The 20980-nt window shown below is 31.5% G+C and overlaps 2 protein-coding genes across 3 annotated transcripts in view; both read right to left on the bottom strand.

Moving 5' to 3' along the window:
- LOC127735981 (probable E3 ubiquitin-protein ligase HECTD2) overlaps positions 1–20980 on the bottom strand; it is a 66178-nt gene that overhangs the window by 26127 nt on the left and 19071 nt on the right. Inside the window, exons 2-6 of one of the 2 annotated variants that reach the window (XM_052246472.1) lie at positions 13119–13453; positions 11448–11550; positions 9938–10027; positions 1040–1101; positions 679–708 (exon numbers count right to left, since the gene is read on the bottom strand). In XM_052246472.1, the coding sequence (XP_052102432.1) occupies positions 679–708; positions 1040–1101; positions 9938–10027; positions 11448–11550; positions 13119–13453 (620 nt within the window). The remainder of the gene's footprint in view (positions 1–678; positions 709–1039; positions 1102–9937; positions 10028–11447; positions 11551–13118; positions 13454–20980) is intronic. The other variant, XM_052246473.1, reaches the window with a different exon arrangement.
- The window catches only part of LOC127735995 (uncharacterized), a 94740-nt gene continuing 77318 nt past the window's right edge, over positions 3559–20980 (bottom strand). The window contains exon 6 of the transcript XR_007998685.1: positions 3559–3908. The gene's annotated coding sequence lies outside the window, so the exon portion shown is untranslated. The remainder of the gene's footprint in view (positions 3909–20980) is intronic.

Genomic DNA, 20980 nt, shown 5'->3' with positions numbered 1-20980 from the left:
ACCATAAAAATGAGGTCAAGGTCAGATGAGCCTTGCCAGACAGACATGTTTGCCATGCAATCATTCCATTTAACAGAGTGTGACTGTTAGAAGTAAAGCTGAAAGTTAGTTAAATACCTTTACAGAACATAAAGTACAGACAATGTAAAGTTAACAACATTGTTTAATATGCATAATGGGACTTTCATTTCTAAATCATTTAAGTAAGAGTAACGTATGAAAAAATAAGATATTGCAGCATGACGTAGTGACAATTATTTTGTTGTTTTCCCCTGCTGCATATTAAGACTTATTCATCATTACTGAAAAATTGAATACTGTGACTTCTAATATTTTATAAGAAAATAACACCTTTCATATCTAACTTCCTTGATATTGATGTAGAGGAAGAATTGTATATGAATACTGTAAATTTGGAAATTTTTGCAATATTTTTATTATTACTGACATTGCCATTGGATAAGTTTTGCTTAAATAAAAACTCACATCTTGAATTTTGAAAGCATTTCATGAAATTACAATAATAAGTTTCACATTTTTGCCCATTATTCAACAATCATCATATCTAAATGCATGCAAAAAATCTGAATTTACAGTATTGACTTTGATGAGAAGAAAGGCCGTGGCATCCCTTACATATAATAAAGACAAAGCCAACATTTAACGATTTAATTTTACCTGATCATTCCATTCCCAGATTCTTGATTCCTGGTAAGCATTAAGGAAATAAGGAAACAAATAATTAAGATAATATAGCCTTGGTCTTGCTTTACACTGTCCAAGGTATAATTAGTGAATTAATTTCCACCAGTTATTGCTTTTGTTTTCAGCTAATTTTAGATGATTCTAGTTTTTATTTATACACATATGCAGCTGCACATATGCATTCTTCCTATGATAAAAAAAATGTTCATGGTGGAGTTATGAGGCATGCTTCTCTCTTTACTTTTATAAACCATGGTGATTATATCCATGATATTATTATCTTTGACTGGACAGTTTCTAGATCTTAAGAAAATAAATGTCTCAGCTTTCATACCTTTTATCCTTTAACAAACTATTGATGGTAGCTTTCAATGTTGCTTTCTGTATTTCCTGAGGCTGAAAAACAAAATGTAAAAAAATATTAAATAATACAGAAGATGCTGAAATTAATTCTTAATTATCAGTTGAACCAAGGAATAATAAAAGGTACAATAAAAAAATTCCTATCAAACGAATAGAAACATGTCAGTGGCAACTTATACTGTCACTTAATAAATATATAAAAATAAAGACTTAGAGATGTGGTATGATTGCCAATGAGAAAATTATCTACCAGAGTTCAAATGAAGTGGATGTATAAAACCTATAAAAAAAGTCTATAAAAGGCCCCGACATGAAAAATGTGAATCAATTCAAACGAGAAAACTAACAGCCTAATTCATAACAAAATTTTACGAAAAACATGATGACAGACATTGATGATTCAAAAATATCTTTCAATCTTCTCTCTCTGGGTGATTCAAACCAATTTAGTTTCAGCATTTCTCATAATGTCTTAAATTTGTCTTCTTCTAGTAGTGATATGCTGTTGAGTGGCTGTCTGATGTATGCTTGAAAAAACTTGTATTTATTTTGACTTTAAATTATTTAATGGAATCATTATTTTACGCTGGAACAACAAAAGATATAATTCAAACTTTCCTTGTCATTCACTTTTAAAGGGGATATACATTTCATTGACTTTTTAATATTGAAAGATTAACACATCTTTTTCTTTCATAAGTTTCTAGGATGTTAGTAACCCGAATAATTCAGTCGCTCCCCATAATCAATCTTTCCTATTTGCGAGGGCCTGAATTCCTAATACACAATAAAAACTCTTCATGAATCCTGGATTTAATTGGTGCCTTATTACGAACGACTAATTGAAGATTTTTCATTGTCTATGCATTCAGGCGTTAATGGCGTTATTGTAGATCAGCAGAATATAACGACTGAATTATTCGGGTTAGGATGTAAGTTCAAATTTCTGACAAAATGAATAGAGAATTATTTCCCTTCTATTTTATTTCAGCAGTTTTTACCCAAATACATGATTTTTCTTAGTTCTCCAGAAATAGACTCCCAAAATGTTCATTGAATATGGAACAGATGTTGTAATAACACTTCGAGTACTGTTTATTAGAAGGTTAATAGTATTTATTGAGTGATAATTCCAAAGTTAATGACATTTATTGATATAATGTTCTTTTTTAATAAGATACCATACATTTGTAGATCATGGACAGAACAAATTATTTACTGGTAATGTCTTAAATCTTCAGTGTCAGAATGTAAAGTAAAAGACATTGATAAATTTGAAATGACTTTTAATATGTCTATTGTAATACACTGACACTGATAACTAGATGACTTTATGTCTATTGTCAATACAGTTAATGACTTTACAATCATTGTTATACAGTCAATGACTTAATAATCATTGTAATACAGTCAATGACTTTATGATCATTATAAAACAGTCCATTGCCAAAAAAAACAGGAAAAATACCAACTCTAATCTCTGTAAATTTTCATCCTGTCAAATAGATTTTGACTGCTATATTTAATACAGGTGTCTTTTTCCTTTCTTTTAGGGATGACATAATGAAGGTATCTATATTGATTACATTCATTTTAGGACCCCAAAGGTTTTCTCAGTAAACCAAAAAAAGTGACCAATTTAATAAGAAAAAAAGTTACAGGTCTGGTAGGAAAAATCTAAAGTTTGGTATAAATCTGTTGGTTTTATGAATCTTATGTATTTTATATAAATTGTAATTAAAACCATTCTTTTTCTCTCAATGATCATTCTAATAAAGTTAGAACCCAGGGATGTGGTATTTCAGTGTTTGTGCTTATTGCAATTGAATAAACTTTCCAAAATTAATAAAATGCTCCGCTGGGGAGCAGCTTGATACGACCGCAGAGGTCAAACACTGAACAGTTGGGGCAAGTATGGACACAACATTCAAGCTTGATACAGCACTGAATTTGGATTGTAATTAAATATTTGACACAGCATAGGTTTCTGACACAGAATGAATGTGGTCAAAGAACTTAAAAAATTTTAATTTACCTATTCAAACCATATCATTATTAATTGCTTTTATATATAAATCAGAAATAACCAATTTAAAATGGAAAATTTTAAAGAAAAAAAGGAAAAAAAAATCCCCCCCAAATTTTTTGAACCCCCTTATGATTCATCACCCCCAAACTCAATCCCAGCCTTCCCTTTGTGGTATGGTACCTTGCAGTACAATTTCAGAGAGATCCATACACTTGAACACAAGTTATTGTCTGGAAACTAGAAAAATGCTTATTTTTGGCCCCTTTTTGGCCCCTTATTCCTAAACTTTTGGGCAATTACCCTCAAACTCAATTCCAGCTTTCCCTTTGTGATATGGAACCTTGTAGTACAATTTCATAAAGATCCATTCACTTACATACAAGTTATTGTCATGAAACTAGAAAAATGCTTGTTTTTTCCCCCTTTTTGGCCCCTCATTCCTAAAATTTGGAGCGATCACCCCCAAAATCAATCCCAGCATTCCCTTTGTGATATGGAACCTTGTGGTACAATGTCAGAGAGATCCATACGCTTACACACAAGTTATTGTCATGAAACTAGAAAAATGCTTGTTTTTTGCCCCTTTTTTGGCCCCTAATTCCTACAATTTTGAGGCAATTACCCCCAAAATCAATCCCAGCATTGCCTTTGTGATATGGAACCTTGTGGTACAATGTCAGAGAGATCCATACACTAACACACAAGTAATGTCTGGAAGTTACAAAAATGCTTATTTTTGGCCCCTTATTCCTTAACTGTTGGTGCCATAACCCCCAAAATCAATCCCAACCTTCCTTTTGTGGTATTGAACCTTGTGGTAAAATTTCATAGAGATCCATTCACTTAAACTTAAGTTAGAGTGCAAAAACCAATGTGTCTTTGGACGACGACCACGGACGACGACGACGACGACGACAACGACGCCAACATCATACCAATATACAACCACAAAAATTTGTTTGCGGTCGTATAAAAACAAGAGTGCACACGCTGAAATGTCTCGCCTTCTTTACTAATCATTGATATTATGTTGATAGTCCTAAATATGAAGCTTTACTACAACTGTCACATAAAATTAACATTAACCAAGTAAACTAAACATTGACCAATGAACCATGAAAATGAGGTCAAGGTCAGATGAACCATTCTAGCAGTCATGTACAGCTAACAATTCTTCCATACAATAAATATAGTTGACCTATTGCTTATAGTTTAAGAAAAACAGATCAAAACACAAAAACTTAACACTGAGCAATGAACCTTGAAAATGAGGTCAAGGTCAAATAAAACCTGCGTGACTGACATATAGATCATAAAATATTTCCATACACCAAATATAATTGAACTATTGCATAAAGTATTAGAAAAAAAGACCAAAACTCAAAAACTTAACGTTGACCACTGAACCATGAAAATGAGGTCAAGGTCAGATGAACCATGCTAGCAGTCATGTACAGCTAACAATTCTTCCATACAACAAATATAGTTGACCTATTGCTTATAGTTTAAGAAAAACAGACCAAAACACAAAAACTTAACACTGAGCAATGAACCTTGAAAATGAGGTCAAGGTCAAATAAAACCTGCGTGACTGACATATAGATCATAAAATATTTCCATACACCAAATATAGTTGAACTATTGCATATAGTATTAGAAAAAAAGACCAAAACTCAAAAACTTAACTTTGACCACTGAACCATGAAAATAAGATCAAGGTCAGATGACACCTGCCAGCTAGACATGTACACCTTACAATCATTCCATACACCAAATAGAGTAAACCTATTGCATACAGTATAAGAAAAACAGACTAAAACACAAAAATTTAACTATAACCACTGAAGCATGAAAATGAGGTCAAGGTCAGATGACACCTGCCAGTTGGACATGTACACCTTACAGTCCTTCCATACACCGAATATACTAGACCTATTGCTTATAGTATCTGAGATATGGACTTGACCACCAAAACTTAACCTTGTTCACTGATCCATGAAATGAGGTTGAGGTCAAGTGAAAACTGTCTGACGGGCATGAGGACCTTCCAAGGTACGCACATACCAAATATAGTTATCCTATTACTTATAATAAGAGAGAATTTAACATTACAAAAAATCTTAGCTTTTTTTTCAAGTAGTCACTGAACCATGAAAATGAGGTCAAGGACATTGGACATGTGACTGACGGAATCTTAGTAACATGAGGCATCCATATACAAAGTATGAAGCATCCAGATCTTCCACCTTCTAAAATATAAAGCTTTTAAGAAGTTAGCTAACGCCGCCGCCGCCCTAGTCGCCGCCAGATCACTATCCCTATGTTGAGCTTTCTGCGACAAAAGTAGCAGGCTCGACAACAAAAACTGAATCCATGTAGATATGGCCGACCTACATTTGCGTGAATTTTACTTTTGACAGGTACTACCATGATTACGTTTGCACAAATTTACCTGAATAAAATTAAGAATGGAAATGGGGAATGTGTCAAAGAGACAACAACACAACCAGAATCAGTTTAATTTGTTGTTTTTCTCAATTACATTCAATTTGCATATTTCCTTGGTTCATCTCCAGGAAATGTCTCCATTTTCAATTTTCAACTCTATATCTACACTGTTAGAATATCCATCAAATATCAAGGACTTTTCCCTTTGTTAGAATTGATTTTAATTTTTGTTATCTGCAGTATTTTGTTTTTTAGTTAGATCATTATATTTTAGAATTATATATCATTCTATGATGTTATAATTATTTTAAAGTTCGAAAATTTAATTAACATGAGCAAAAACGTAGTAACTTTTGAACTGGTAAATTTTGCACAATAATAATGGGTTTTGTCACGCAAACATGGAAATTTTTCGCGCAAAAGTAGGACAAATTCGCTCAAAGGTAAGGTGCCCGTAAATATCAAGGTTTTAAATTAATTAAACAAATGGTTATCAAACTATAGCTGTCAATTGTCTAATGTCTGGACAGATTAAAACACTGTAAAAGAATTTAAATAAATGATATAGTTGTTTTTATTTGCCAATTAATAAAAGTTGCATATAACTTTTAAAAACATAGAAATGAAATAAAATACTATTGAACACTTTTAAACATTTTAATCTAATCCTTTTGAAAATCTTTAAAAAAAACACACAAACACATTTAAAATATTTGATATAACAAATCTTACTATACAAATACTTGACCTAATAAACTTATTTTATTGTTCTCATTAATGTAACTTTTTTCCTACTTTCCGTTTCTCATGGCAGCATGCTTGTTTCTAAAGTAGGACATGTAGAAGGTCAAGCTTTCAAGCTCCAGCTGGGTAAAACCAAAGAAAACTGGTAATTTAAAATAAATGGAATTATTATGAAATAAGACGTGGAAAATATGTCAACAAGACAGCAACTCAACAATACCATAAAATAAAAAAAAAACACCATGTTCAATGATAGACAAGTATCCATACCATATAACAAGCTCTAAATCAACAATTGTCCACACAATTTGAGACTGAATGTCAACAGTAACTATCTATGACATGACATCTACACAAAATATACTAAGATATACACAATGACTACCTCTGCAGAGGGTCATGAGCTTAGTTGGGACATGTACATTTTCATAGAGCAGGGCTAAACTGTTTTTTTTTTTAAGTACTCCCATATTCTCTTATTTTTGTCTAGTAGAAAGGAAGCCACAAGGAAGCAAACCTTCCTACATAGAAACATGTGGCCTACAGATTTAAGGACAATATTATGTCATATTGTTGAGTTGCTGTCTTTTTGACATATTTTCCATGTCTTATTTCATAATTATTCCATTTATTTTAAATTACCAGTTTTCTTTGGTTTTATGACACGCAAATGTTAAAAAAGGAAAATTGCGTAATTACTTTAAATTTAAAAACATCTTTGTTTTGAAATAAGAGAAAATTTGCATTCCGGTAACTAACTTAATATACATGTAGTAGTGATGTTACAGTAGTTTATTTATTTTTATGTATTAGAGAGGGTTAATATTCTATTGTATTTATTTTCAAACATCATCTGGTATGGAGTATAGTTATTTAATCATTTATTTTTAATGTAATATATCTTAAAAATTACTGTATGATTAATACTATATATATATGTATATGCTCGGAAATAGGCCCTTTAATTGGATTCAATATATATTCTTCTTCTTATAATCTATTTGTGACAAAAGGATAAATGTACAATATTTTGTTCCTTTGTTATGTGTGACTACTAAAAAGTTATTTCTTTCACACTATGCTTTTTACCTTCAGTTTCCACTTAATATGTCAAATCTCTTGGGAAAAGTATATTGATTAATTAGAATTATTCATCAAAAAAGAATGAAATATCTTTTTAAACTTGAATGTTATGAAACACTTAGTCCAAATCAAACAACAGATTATCCTAAAATCAATAATTCCATCTAACTTTCAAAACAACTATGTTTCATGCAAAATAGTAAGGTATTATAAGAGTTACCTTTAGTTAAATAAGAGCCTAACAATCAAAAAATATATTCTTTCCTCTTAGATGAGATTATCCTTACAAGAACAGCTAGAATCTGACTAATAATTATAACATATCAAAGCATCGTCCATACTGTTATCCAGCCATTTTTAGCTACAGTTAGTCAAACATTTTTTTTTATCTCATTTTCAAGCCCAAAATGTTTTAACTTGTGTTTAAACAATTTTAACAAAGAAGTAAGCAAGGGGCTGAAGAAAACAGACAACACAATGATTGAAATGTAGAACATGTCATCATTTTCATTATTATTTCACTAAAAAATTACCAGTGTTATTTTTCCTTTAAAAATAACCCCTGTCAGCTCATGAAATTCTCAGAATAAAATGTTCTTCTTCTAAGGTACAAATGTACTTGTGAGAATCAAAGTAATCGAGATCACTCATGGAAAGACTGAAAGAGTTGTGTGCATTATGCCATAATTTTGAATCACATTCTCAAATATTGTGGTGAAAAAAATCTTGATATATTACTCTTGCATTAAATTCAGAAAGATAATTGCTTTTTTTTTCAGTTGATAAAACAAGTTGGTCTCCCTAAATTTACTTGTAAATGTTTGCTTTTGGGAGTATTTCTATGTTTAAAATTGGTATGCAATTTTCCTATCTCATCTTAGAATCATTTATTGATTTTGATTAAAATCATATGACACTAAAGATGAACAGTTTTATTTCATTTACATGATATTACTAAAAAAAATGCATTCAATTACCCAAAGATGGAGAATTTCTCAATATTGATAACAATTCTTTTGATATTTCAATTTTTAGAAGGGGTACTGATCTTTAATATCTTCTTTTTTCAATTAAATAATTTTGACATCATTGGAAATAGAAATCTTCAAAGAAAGGTGTAGTATATTTTTTATTGAAGTTTGTCCTAATAATTTCCAGAAAGAGGCATTGAAAATGCACTTTCTCAACAAAAAAAATAAAAAATAAATGATTTTTATTTACATTGGTGTTCATTCTTCATTGAGAAAAAAATATCCTGTATTCAAATAAATGTACAAATACTGTACACTGTTAAATAGCTATATAATGGGGAATAAACAAATAAATTTGATTGTAGAAAATGCGCATGTCATAAATTTAGAGTGATGCATATTTGTCTCGTGTTTCCAGCAAATTAATTATAATTATTGTACCTTAAATTAACCGTTATTATTGACTTAATATCAGATGATTATAACACTGATTTTACAAGTAAAAACCCTACTTGCATTTATACATACGATGTTTTTTGTCTTTTCTTTGCAAAAAAACGCATCTTTTTAATTCTTAATCATTCATATTTGAGACAAAATTTACAGAATAATTTTATGTAGTGTAGATGAAAAGTGATAATAGGTATACTATTGAGGTCAATAATTGACAATAAATTGTGTATTAACATGACTAAGATATAAATTGAGTTGTTTAATAAAGTGTTTATTCAATTATGTAACACAAGAGATATTAGCTGTGGTCAATCAAGATTGGAATTAAAGTAGATGTGATTCCCATTCACACTCCCACCTTTGTGTGAAATTGTTTCTTAATAACAACAGTTGACTATCATTCTGTATCAGTACTCTTACTACCCTATGGAAAGAATTGGAATAATAGCATTTCAAAAAAGTGTGGGAATCAACTTTGATAATAATACACATCTTGTTCCAAATATTATTCAATTACTTGTACGAGCATTATTAAAGATACTAATAAAATACAATCATAATACTTTTTGATCACCAAAGGAACTATATGCAAGTGTATATTTAAAATAAAGTAGCTGTTGGACCAATATTGTCTTAATTTAAGGGCAAATAACATGTTTAAAGTTGGCAGTAGACGATTAAAATGGTGTATAAAATTTCTGCAAGTCATAAAAACACATAATTAGTATCATGATATGTCTTCAAAAATAGAGAATAATGGGGTGCTTATAAATATAAAGAATAGAGAAAAATGGCTTAAAAATTGAAGAATATAGAATATAAAACCTGATGGTTATAGGAACCCATGCAAATATGGCTCAAAAGTTTTATACTGTGCAAACTAGAGAAATGCAGTGGTGAAATATCATTGAGATATTACCATTACTTCTAGGAAATTGACCTGAACACAAATATTACAACACGTTGTGATTTAAAATATTCATTCCCAAACTGCCTTTGAACAGTTAATCTTTGCTTCTTAAAAGGTCAGGTTTTTTTCACAATCCTTCTGCCTTCCCCACAATATGTTGTGTTCCTACCCAATAAGCTTTTCTTTCCAAAATTAGATTTGTAGGCAAGAAAAATGTCACAGTGAACTTACTGTATCTAGCAGATTGTCAAATACAATTTGTACAAAATCCATTTTTAGTCCAGGGTCTTCTGTTGATTTGTACTCTTTTCCTGGATCTCTCTGTAAAAAAATACATGTCTTTATTGAACCTTTTTGTGGAAAACTAAACAATATAATGTAAACTGTACTTTTATGTGTGCTTATATTTTCATGATTTTCTTTGATAATCATTTTATGAGAGTTAACTTGTGATATGCTTCACTTCCAAGTAGTGTAAATCATTTGTATCAACTACTGTAAATTCAGAAACTATTGCAATGTTTTTAATAATGCAAAAAATGTGACAGTACCAGGTTTGCAATAATAATAAACTGCTTCGCTGAGTGCAGCTGGATATGCCGCAGAGGTCCAACCCTGAACAGTTGGGGCAAAAATGGACACAATATTCAAGCTTGATACAGGTCTGAATTTGGATTGTATTAAATATTTGACATATTATAGGTTTCTGAATAAATGTAGTCAAAGAACTTGAAATTGGTTATATGAATTGAATTTATATTCAATTAAAGATTTCTTGCTGTTGTGCAATACACTTAGTGCTCAAATTTCCTATGATTAAACTTTTTTTCATTATAATACATATAATATTTCTCATGTTGAGATGAAATAAGATGATTCAGACCTTCAAAGTTAACAAAACAGTATCAAATATGTCTTTGTTATCTTGAATCATTGTTATTTGTTTTGACCTTGAATATGTTGAGAATTCCAGTCATTGACCTCTTCATTGATTAAGGATATACTTTCCATCACATCACTGGTTATTTTATTCTTATACAGTCAATCAATTAGTCATACAATAAAGTTAATGAAATCAGTCTGTTTAATGTGCCCAGTTTACTATAATCCTGTGTATTAATGAGCTTAAATGTGTATAAATTAGTGAATTAAGTGAGCCTCTTAACTGTTCAAAATGTACCTATCATGTTTTGCATGAAATCCCCATAACTTAATTTGATATAATATTATTTTATTTTAAGCAATATTTAATATATGGGGGTGTTCAATAACTTTTAATACCCATGAGGGTCCTCAACAGTCAACACTGTAAACTATTAGACGACAAGTTGAACTGTGACCTGAAAAAAATGTGCCCAAAATGTTATGGGACAGAGAGACTAGCGGAAACAAGGACAGACGCAAACAAGAATAATCATCCTCCTTTAGATCTAGGGTATAATAAATACTTCTTTGATATTCTTTAACGTTGGGCTTTTGTCACTGCAGGGTTAAAAATTTTAAAAACTTAAAATTTTGAAATTCAGATGATTATCCTTGATATTTTTTTGTTTTAAATCTCATCAGGTTTGTGTTAATATTGACCAGTATATTGCCAACTTAAAACTCATGATCTAACACATCTTTGTTTTGTTGGGTTGTTGGGTTGCTTTTTCATTGCAATATACCCACATCTTCTGTTGTTCATTTTTGTACATCTTATATCTTTAAGAAATTATTCTTAAGATTAATTTTACCGTACCTTGAAAACTGCATTAATCTCCATGAATGAATCAAACGTTGTGGAATAAAAATCTTGAACAATCTTCCAGTTGTCCTTTTCTTTGGCATTTTTTATGTCATCCCTAAAATCAATGCATAATACTTTTGATACAGAAGTAAATACATGTATATGGGAGTAAATTACTTTAAATTGGACTGTATTTAATAATTACATTCAAAATTTGAATTGTTATTTTCAGGAAGGACAGTACTCACTATTTCACTACTACTGCAGAAGACTTCCTTCATGTGATGAGACTTTATTGCATTGAGAAGAATTCATACCCGTGACTCTTGAACATGGAACGTATGAGTATAAAAGTAAACCGTTATAGGTCACAGTACGGTCTTCAACACGGAGCCTTGGCTCACACCGAACAGTAAGCTATAAAGGGCCCCAAAAATAACTAGTGTAAAACCATTCAAACAGGAAAACCAACGGTCTAATCTATATAAAAAACGAGAAACGAGAAACACTTATGAACCACATCAACAAACGACAACTACTGAACATCAGATTCCTGACTTAGGACAGGTGAAAACAAATGCAGCGGGTTTAACCGTTTAAATGGTACCAAACCTTCACCCTTTTTCTGAAACAATAGTGTAACATCACAGTATATATTTGTACACAAATATAAAAATATGGACATGCAGTATAATACCAAAGGTAAAAAATTTGAAAAATTATTGGTGACTGTACTACCTTCAACAATGAGCAAAACCCATACATAATAGCAAGTCTTAAAAGTCCAGGATGAAAAAATATGATTCAAAAGAGAAAGTTTGAAGAGGTTCGCTTGAACCAATTTATTCTGGAATCACACTGGCAATGTATTGTTTCAAACTATAATAATCTTTTTCGTTGAAAATGTATATATGTATAAGAAGTTTAAAAGAGCAATCAAGGCATTTGGTCTGTTCTGTATAAACAAGGTTGAAGTTACTAAAGTACAAACTGAGTGACTGACTGACACAAGGCACTCACAGACAGTACATGTACAGATACCACTCTCTGCCACCAGAAATCTTACCTTTACAAAGATACTAATTAACTTTGGTGGTATAAGAAAATAGGTATAAATTCTTCAAGACTTCGTGTGTAATAGTTGTGTCATTCAGTTATCAAGATATGCACTTAATAGAAAAAGAACACTGTTTTCAGGGTTCTCATGTGCAGTTCTCACTAAGGAATTTTGTGAAGGGGAATCCAGGGACTCACCATTTTTGGCTATTGCTAGTCAAACAGTTATGACAGTGGGAAAAAAAAAAAAACATTTATCTTTGCCTTGATTTATTATTAAAGTCTCCATGACAAAAAAGACCAAAAAATAAAACTCCATTGTATGCTGATAACTATTGGCACAGCTCATACATTGTACAACATTGTCTAATCTGAATGCATCTTTGGACTCAACAGACAGTGTTCCAGCTAGGATTTCAAAAGGGCAGAATGCCAATCCTGAAAAGGGCATTTTGAACAGCAAGTTCAGAATATGATTAATTCAGAGACCCCAGACAGATTTTCATGATTCTAGGACTCATGGACTCATCTTAGTGAGAACCCTGGCTACGAAAAAATCCAGATTCTTGTTCAAAGCGACCGTAATGGTACAAAGAAACAGCTATAAAATTTTTTTAAATAACTTACAAGAATTGGTCAATATTTTTTGTTCTGACAGGATAAATATGTCTGTTCTGTGGACTCAATGTTGCCTTGTCTGATCTTAATGACCTTGGACTTAACGATTCTCTGCTTTTCGATGTCAAAGAAAGTTGAAAGTTTGGGGATCTTTTCTGGTTAATCATCTGTCCATTTGTTATAGGAGGTAACTCTGAACTGCTATCTTCAGACATAGATGAACTAGGTTGAGATCGAGCAGAGTTGTATGGTTTATCAGTTTTATTTTTTCCTTTCTTATTAGATCCTAAGTTTTGAAAGAAATTTGAAATTGTCTGAAGTCTTCCTCCCTGTTTGTTTCTCTCCTGAAATATAAAAAGATATATACAGCAACAAGAACATTTGTGTGCACTGGACACCATTGCCTTGCGCTATAGGTCTAAATCTTAATTTAACATATAATTTAAAACTAAAGACTGAGCAACACAAACCCAATCAAAATCGAAGATGAACTCAGGTGCTACAGAAGTGTAAGCAGATCTTGCTCCACATGTAGCACCCGTCCCATTGCCCATGAAATAAGTAAAAATTCAGTGAAATATTCAAATCTACAAAAGGACAATTATTGCTGTTCATACTAGATTTATTAATAGTCAGTTCTTTGAGGGGAAAATTCTCATAATAAATGTATAATTCAGTCAAACATTTAAGCTTAATTTTTGTTTATCAAAAATACAAATATAGCTCATATTAATTGATGATTGAAAAATCTCATATGTACATATCATGATTACAAGTATAAGCAATAAAGGGATTTCAAAAATCATAAATATTAGGAAATGGTTTATGCCCTATTTATATATATAAGTGAACCAATTTAGAAATGAATGATATTACATAAGTAATCAGCTCTTACACAGGTACATACCAACAAAAATGAACGTTCCTAAAATTATGATATTATTTCACTTTATTATAGTCCTTCAATTATCACTGTGAATATTGATTTAAAATATCTAATAAAACAAAGGAGAGGTTGACTCTTAAAAAGGTGATAATATTTCTATGGCAACTTATTTACGGTGGCAATTCACAGCTGAATCCAAAATAATCAAAAGATTTCATCTGCCTATAGGTAACATTAACAAGAAAATATAGATACTGATAAAACAATGCAATCACATGCCAATACTTCAATACGACCCTTCCCTAGATTTTCCATCAAACATGATGGAATTTTGTGATGGAAAAAATGCCATCACATTCCATCATGTTGATGGAGTATTGGAACAACTTTCCATCAATGCTGGAAAATGGTTGATGGAAAAGGTTTGATGGAATTTGTGTTCATGATGATGGAAAATTGATGGCATAATTTCCATCTGATGGTATTTTTGCCATCTGATGGATAATTGATGGTATTTTTGCCATCTGATGGAAAACTGATGGTAATTTTGCTATCAGATGGAAAACCAATGGAATATTTCCATTACATGTAAAATGCATGGAAACTTGATGGAGAATTGACCATCAGATGGAATTTGATGGATGAGTAAGGAGAATGTCTTTAGAAAATCTTTCCATTTATGGCATTTTCTGTGATTTAATAAAACAATATTTGTTCTCTGTCGTCTATAGGTAGTCCTGTTACATGTGTGTATCTTTTCGTTCAGTGTCCCATTGAACTCGCTGTCCTTAAAGTTGAATTAGTTGATGGCAAATTCTGCAAAATAAAAGTAAAAGAATCTAGCATATAAAAGAATAAGTTAACATTGTACAGATATAAAGTTAGTTAGTTACATTTGTTGTCAATTCTGAAATTATCAAATGAAAATAACACTTTTTGAAAAGATTTGTATTAATGTGTCACTTGCAGGGTCAATTTCTAAGAGTGTCAAATCCTTCTAGAAATTTAATATTCAGAGGTGGATTTAGGAAAGTGGGCTCCCCCTTTCTCAGCTTTAGAGCTACATAACTTATTAAATAGAAGTTTTATAAGTCTTACTCCTAATGTTGACTTAATTGCCACCACCACCACCCTGGTTCAGCAGCTGATATATAACTGTACAATACATTAAACCTCATGTCAGTACTAAATTATCATCATTATAATAAGTGACTGTCCCTAGAAATAAAGAGGTTGTCCTTTCTTTTTTGTTTAATATTTGTTTTTCATAATCATTGTACTATAACATAATGGGTCTTGCCCATGTTTTATATCATACTTTTGGTGGGTAGTGTATATACTATACATGTATATATAAAGATATATTATTTTACCATTTGTGGATATATAAATGTCATATTGTCAGTCACACCACAGATCTCTAATTTTATAGCAAAATTACTTTTTCAGAAGTACTATTTTATAAAACAAATAATGTTTTAAAATGATACAAAATATGACTCATGTCCTACACAATTTTATGATATGTATATGCATATTTTTTGTGTCATTTGGTCTCTTGTGGAGAGTTGTCTCATTGGCAAGCATACCACATCTTCTTTATTAATACTTTTTATAAATCTATGACCTTCTTTTTTTCTTGACTCTTAAAAGTTAATAAAACACTTTAAATGTCACTACTTTGAACTAAAAGAGCATGCACATATATTCAAAATTGTGGAAATTCTAATACATTGTACTTACCAAAAGATATAATCCAAAATATGTTTACACCCGAGACCTCCCAAAAATATATATAGGCAGTGCTCCTATCATTGGCGATAACACTACACAGATTTGTACATACACATGGCAACACGAAACACAATCGGAAATCCATTTTACGTTATCAAATGTTTCATAATGGAGTGGAAAATATCGTGCGCCACGTGGGCGCTTACATTTGTCACTCTATGCACCATTTCTGGTCGAAAAGGGCAATTGGTGCAAGGCGGACATCCTTCCCGATAACTGTGTTTAATAATTTATTTAAATGGCTGTCAAGTTCCCATTAAAAAAAATTGACTTGTATTTATTTTAATGTCAGATCCTTAAACTCCCATCAAAATTAGATACTAGTACTTACTACTAGCAAACTTGTTGGCCATTTTTAATGGCTGCTTAGATAGTTAAATTACCAAAATTATCAAAAGGGTTCCAAACCCCACCACCTCCTCCTCATGTTCACTAATACCCTTAAGCATTTCATTGTCTTAATTCAATAATTGTATTTAGATACACATTGTTCACCATGGCTTAACGATGCTCGCTGTTCAGTTTCAAATATTATATTAGGCCTAAAATAAAATATTGTCTGTTTCCCCAATCCCTACCGACCCTGCAAAAACGGGTCCGACTCATAAATTTTTTTTGTCAAAACTAAGTCAAATATTATTTTATTCAGTTCCAACTTTCAGGCTTGCCAGATCGACCAATATTGTTCCAGCTTTTTGGAAAAAATAAAATTATTTCCCTACCTACCTACCCACACCTGGCTTGGCTGTGTCGGATTGGGGAAACAAACAATATATTAATTTAGGCTTAATGAAAATCAGATATAAAGGATACATGTTAAGTTCTTCTCCTTTCTGTAATTAAATTTGCTGTCTCTGTACTTCCAACTAGTATTGCTGAGTATTAAAAGGTAACTGGAATCTGCATGCAATCTGTTTACTATCAAAATTGGCAGCTCCATTTTAATATCATTAAATCCCCTAAAAGTAAAAAAAAAATCCACAAAGAATCAATTGTTCAAGACGATTTGAAGCAATAAATTCAATAGAAATATTATTGCATGTTTATACAGTACATTGGAAGCCATTTGGAATCAAATTAATTACCCTCCCCCTTTTTTATCCCCTGAAGATTAAAAACCGGCGACTTATTATTTTCACCAAATAACCATTCACACAACTCAATATTTTTTTACATGTCTACCAGTTATGCCTGTTATGTGACAACAAGATTATTCATTGTCAAAAACTCATGTTAAAAATAAATATAATTTTCAGTTTATGATTTCAGACTTTCTGATGTTGATTTGCTCAAATAAAAACAATAAAAAAATCATAGTTCTTCAATGAATTATAATTTATAATCATAATATACACATGTTGAATTAAATTTCTAATGCACTTATCTGAAAACATCTGCATCGGATTTTCCAGCATCGGATTTTCAAGTTTGATCTCCATATCAGCGTAATCACATTTTGATGACGTGTTTCTCAAGTGCGCTAACGTCGAAGTGACAATCTCGCCCCATATTATATCGACCAGAAGTTGATCCGTTCCCGTACCGGTATTATGAAAATAGATCAAGGGTGTCGCATAAAAATATTACAACTGGCCAGTTTTAAATAAAAGAAAAAAACAACGTTAATTTAATCGGCACAGAGTGCATGCGGATGAACTATTGGCCGCATTATCTAGAACGGTATTTTCTAGGGTCGAACTGTTCAGTACAATTACAAAAAACACGTGGTCATGATTTGTTTACATTTTACACAAGTTGAGAAACCAATGTTTCACGATGTCGATCATTGATCTGATAATTAATAGAAACGCACTTATGTGAACTTGGGAGAAAATCAGAAACGCCCCAGCTTGTCTGGCAAAACAGCCGTTGGCGTTTCTCGGGTTCCCTGTCGTTTATATCGCGAAAATCTCGGCATTTTTCTTACTTTGAAATACGGTCAAACTGAAATTCGTAATTCTTCCATGAACAGGAAGTTCAGCTAGCTGTGTAAACTGTAAAATTAAGTGACCCATTAAGTGCATGGCTTCACCTGACAGCTTTGGTGTCAAACACATCGTAAATTAAACACCAATTATCTTTGCTTTATGTCAAAAACAATTTGTCTATTTCAAAAATGTTTGCCAAAAAAAAAAAATGAGTTACTTCCCCTTTTTTATCACCTTTTTACAATATATTCCGTTTATTTATGTTTTTTTTTTCGTAATTAAATAAATATAAAACAAATTGAATGCAAATGCATATTAGAATATTTCTTTTAATTATTTTTAACCTGAAAACACTTAGAATATAAATATTTTGAAAATTGTTTTTTTGATCTTCACCTCCATTCATTGCTCTATTAAGTGCATTAAAATAATAATTCAAATTGCTTTACTGTAAGATTGCATCAGATTCTAAAGATGAGTAACTAACAGGTTAAAATTCCGTATTATAAATAAAGTGGCTTATTTCTCCTTTTTCATTCCTCTAAGCAGTATGTAAGCACTCTTTTAGCACACTAAACCCAAATTAACATTCTCAACCACTACGGTTGTATATTGTATTAGTATTTTCAAATAAGTAAGGGACTGGCAAGTTCACACCAATCTGAGTGTTGAGAAGAAAAAGAAAAGAAAAAAAAAAAAAAGAGTAACTTAAACAGGTTAACTTATATGAAACTCATAAGCCACTAAATAATCAAATTCAGCTGCAGTGTGAACGTGTTATTAGTCACTATTAATGACCCGAGATTTTTAAAGCTAAACATAAAAAATTGTGCCAAAAGTATTGAATTTTATTACTCCCCTTCAACTGAAACTTGATTTTACCTTAATGCCTGAGTTTTATATAATATGATTTTTGAAAGTCTTGAGATATCCTGAGAATTCCCCCAGTTTTAAGCTGCTTGATTTGAAAGTCCTGACATTTTCTGGAATTCTCCCATTAAGTTTTTTCCTAAAAAAAGGACTTATAGCCTAACAGGATATTTTCAGGATATCCCAGGATAATCTTGAGATATCCTTATTATAAAAGTTATCAGGATTTATTTCTGCAAGGGATGTATGCATCATTTGATGGAAAATGTAAAAATAAAAGTATTGGTTACAGAACAGTCATATAAATAGTGACAAAAAGTAATTTTAACAAAAAATAATATGTCACATTTAATAAGTTTACACTGGTTGAAATAAAAACCAAAGTATTCTTGAAATCCTTTCCTGTTACAAGATATATACAAGGTATTGCACAGTTTAGGAAATTGTTTGTTGCAACTTTCTAGCAAACAAACTCTTTCTTGCAACATTGCAGAAAAATACTGCAACTTTCTCACGAACAAATATTATTTCAGTAACATTGAGAGATTATGTTACAAGTTACAGCTGCAACAACATGTAACTTTCTTGCTAGTACTTCTTGTAAACAAATTTGTTTGCTCCAATATAATAGAAAACTTTTTACCTCAGTAAGGGATGTTCAATTTTCAGACACAATTATGCTGAAATTTTCTAAGTTTTTTTCCATCAAGCAAAATGACAGAGTTTAAATACCATCACACTTTCCATCAACAAAATATTCTAAGTCCAAATTCCATCTCACTTTCCATCAAAGAAAATGTTTAAGTCCAATTTCCATCAAACTTCCTTCATTTCCATCCTATTTTCCATCAGGTGGAATAAATGCCATCATGTTTTCCATCAGAGAGTAAAAATGCCATCCAATTTTCCATCAGGGGTTAAAGACGCCATCAAATTTTCCATCAAAAGAATGCGGATGGAAATAAAATTCCTAATTTCCATCATCCTTTGATGGATTTTTTTGGTTTAGGATGGAATTCCATCAAGTACCATCAACTTTCCATCAATTGTCCATCAAGTGTTGATGGAAAATGAAGAAATTGATGGAAGATCTAGGGAAGGGGTATTTGCCTAAATGTCATGTATAACCTCCTCAACTTTGATAGTTTCTAATGGTATAAATGGGTTTTGACTGATTGTAGGTGTAAATGCCACTTTCAGCACTATTAGCTATATCATGACAGCCAGTTTTATTGGTGGAGGAAGCTTGACTGCCTGGAGAGAACAACGACCTTCGACGAGAAAACTGGCAATCCTTGTCAAATAAGATTGAAGTCTCAAACACCTTTCACATGCATGGTTTGAACTCACATCCTCAGTGTTGTCAGGCTAGTCATACAGTAGATGAACTACTTGTATAAATTAGGTGTGGTATAATTGCCAATGAGACAATACTAGAGTTCACCTTTCAGACCCTTTTGCCACCTATTATTTTTCAATAACTCTTGACACTGAATAATGACACCTTCAGTTTATAGGTGAAATGGAGTTGTATCAAAGAAAGAAAAACATAATGAAAGAACCTTCGTTAGCGCGCTCACATACCCCACGTCCCCACATTGTCATTGGAGAAATTAAATAAGTGTAAGAAAAAAAAATTGTATCAGAAAAAAAAATTGAATCATAATTTCCTGTCAATATGCACATCTACATTTTATGTCCTTATTATCTACACAGTTTCATGAAATTCTGTTGTGTGGTTTGAGAGGAGTTGCGATGACAAAAGGTTGCAGTAGTATATTGGGCAAATAAGTTCAAAGGGGCGTAACTCCTGGAAAAAAAATTGAATCATAATTTCCTGTCGATATGCACATCTATGTAGTATGTCCTTATTATCTGAAAAGGTTTCATGAAATTCTGTTGTGTGTTTTGAGAGAGTTGCGATGACAAAAGGTTGCAGTAGTATATTGCGAAAATAAGTTCAAAGGGGCTGACTCCTGGAAAAAAAATTTAATCGTAATTTCCTGTCGATATGCACATCTACGTAGTATGTCCTTATTATCTGAAAAGGTTTCATGAAATTCTGTTGTGTGGTTTGAGAGGAGTTGCGATGACAAAAGGTTGCAGAAGTATATTGGGCAAATAAGTTCAAAGGGGTGTAACTCCTGGAAAAAAAATTGAATCGTAATTTCCTGTCGATATGCACATCTACGTAGTATGTCCTTATTATCTGAAAAGGTTTCATGAAATTCTGTTGTGTGGTTTGAGAGGAGTTGCGATGACAAAAGGTTGCAGTACTATATTGCGAAAATAAGTTCAAAGGGGCGTAACTCCTGGAAAAAAAATTGAATCGTAATTTCCTGTTGATATGCACATCTATGTAGTATGTCCTTATTATCTGAAAAGGTTTCATG

This window comes from Mytilus californianus, unplaced genomic scaffold, assembly GCF_021869535.1.
Source record: "Mytilus californianus isolate M0D057914Y unplaced genomic scaffold, xbMytCali1.0.p SCAF_3, whole genome shotgun sequence".
In the NCBI taxonomy this organism is placed as follows: Eukaryota; Metazoa; Mollusca; class Bivalvia; order Mytilida; family Mytilidae; genus Mytilus; species Mytilus californianus.
Note: the sequence above shows the minus strand (reverse complement) of the source record. Positions and strands in the feature narration are given on the sequence as shown.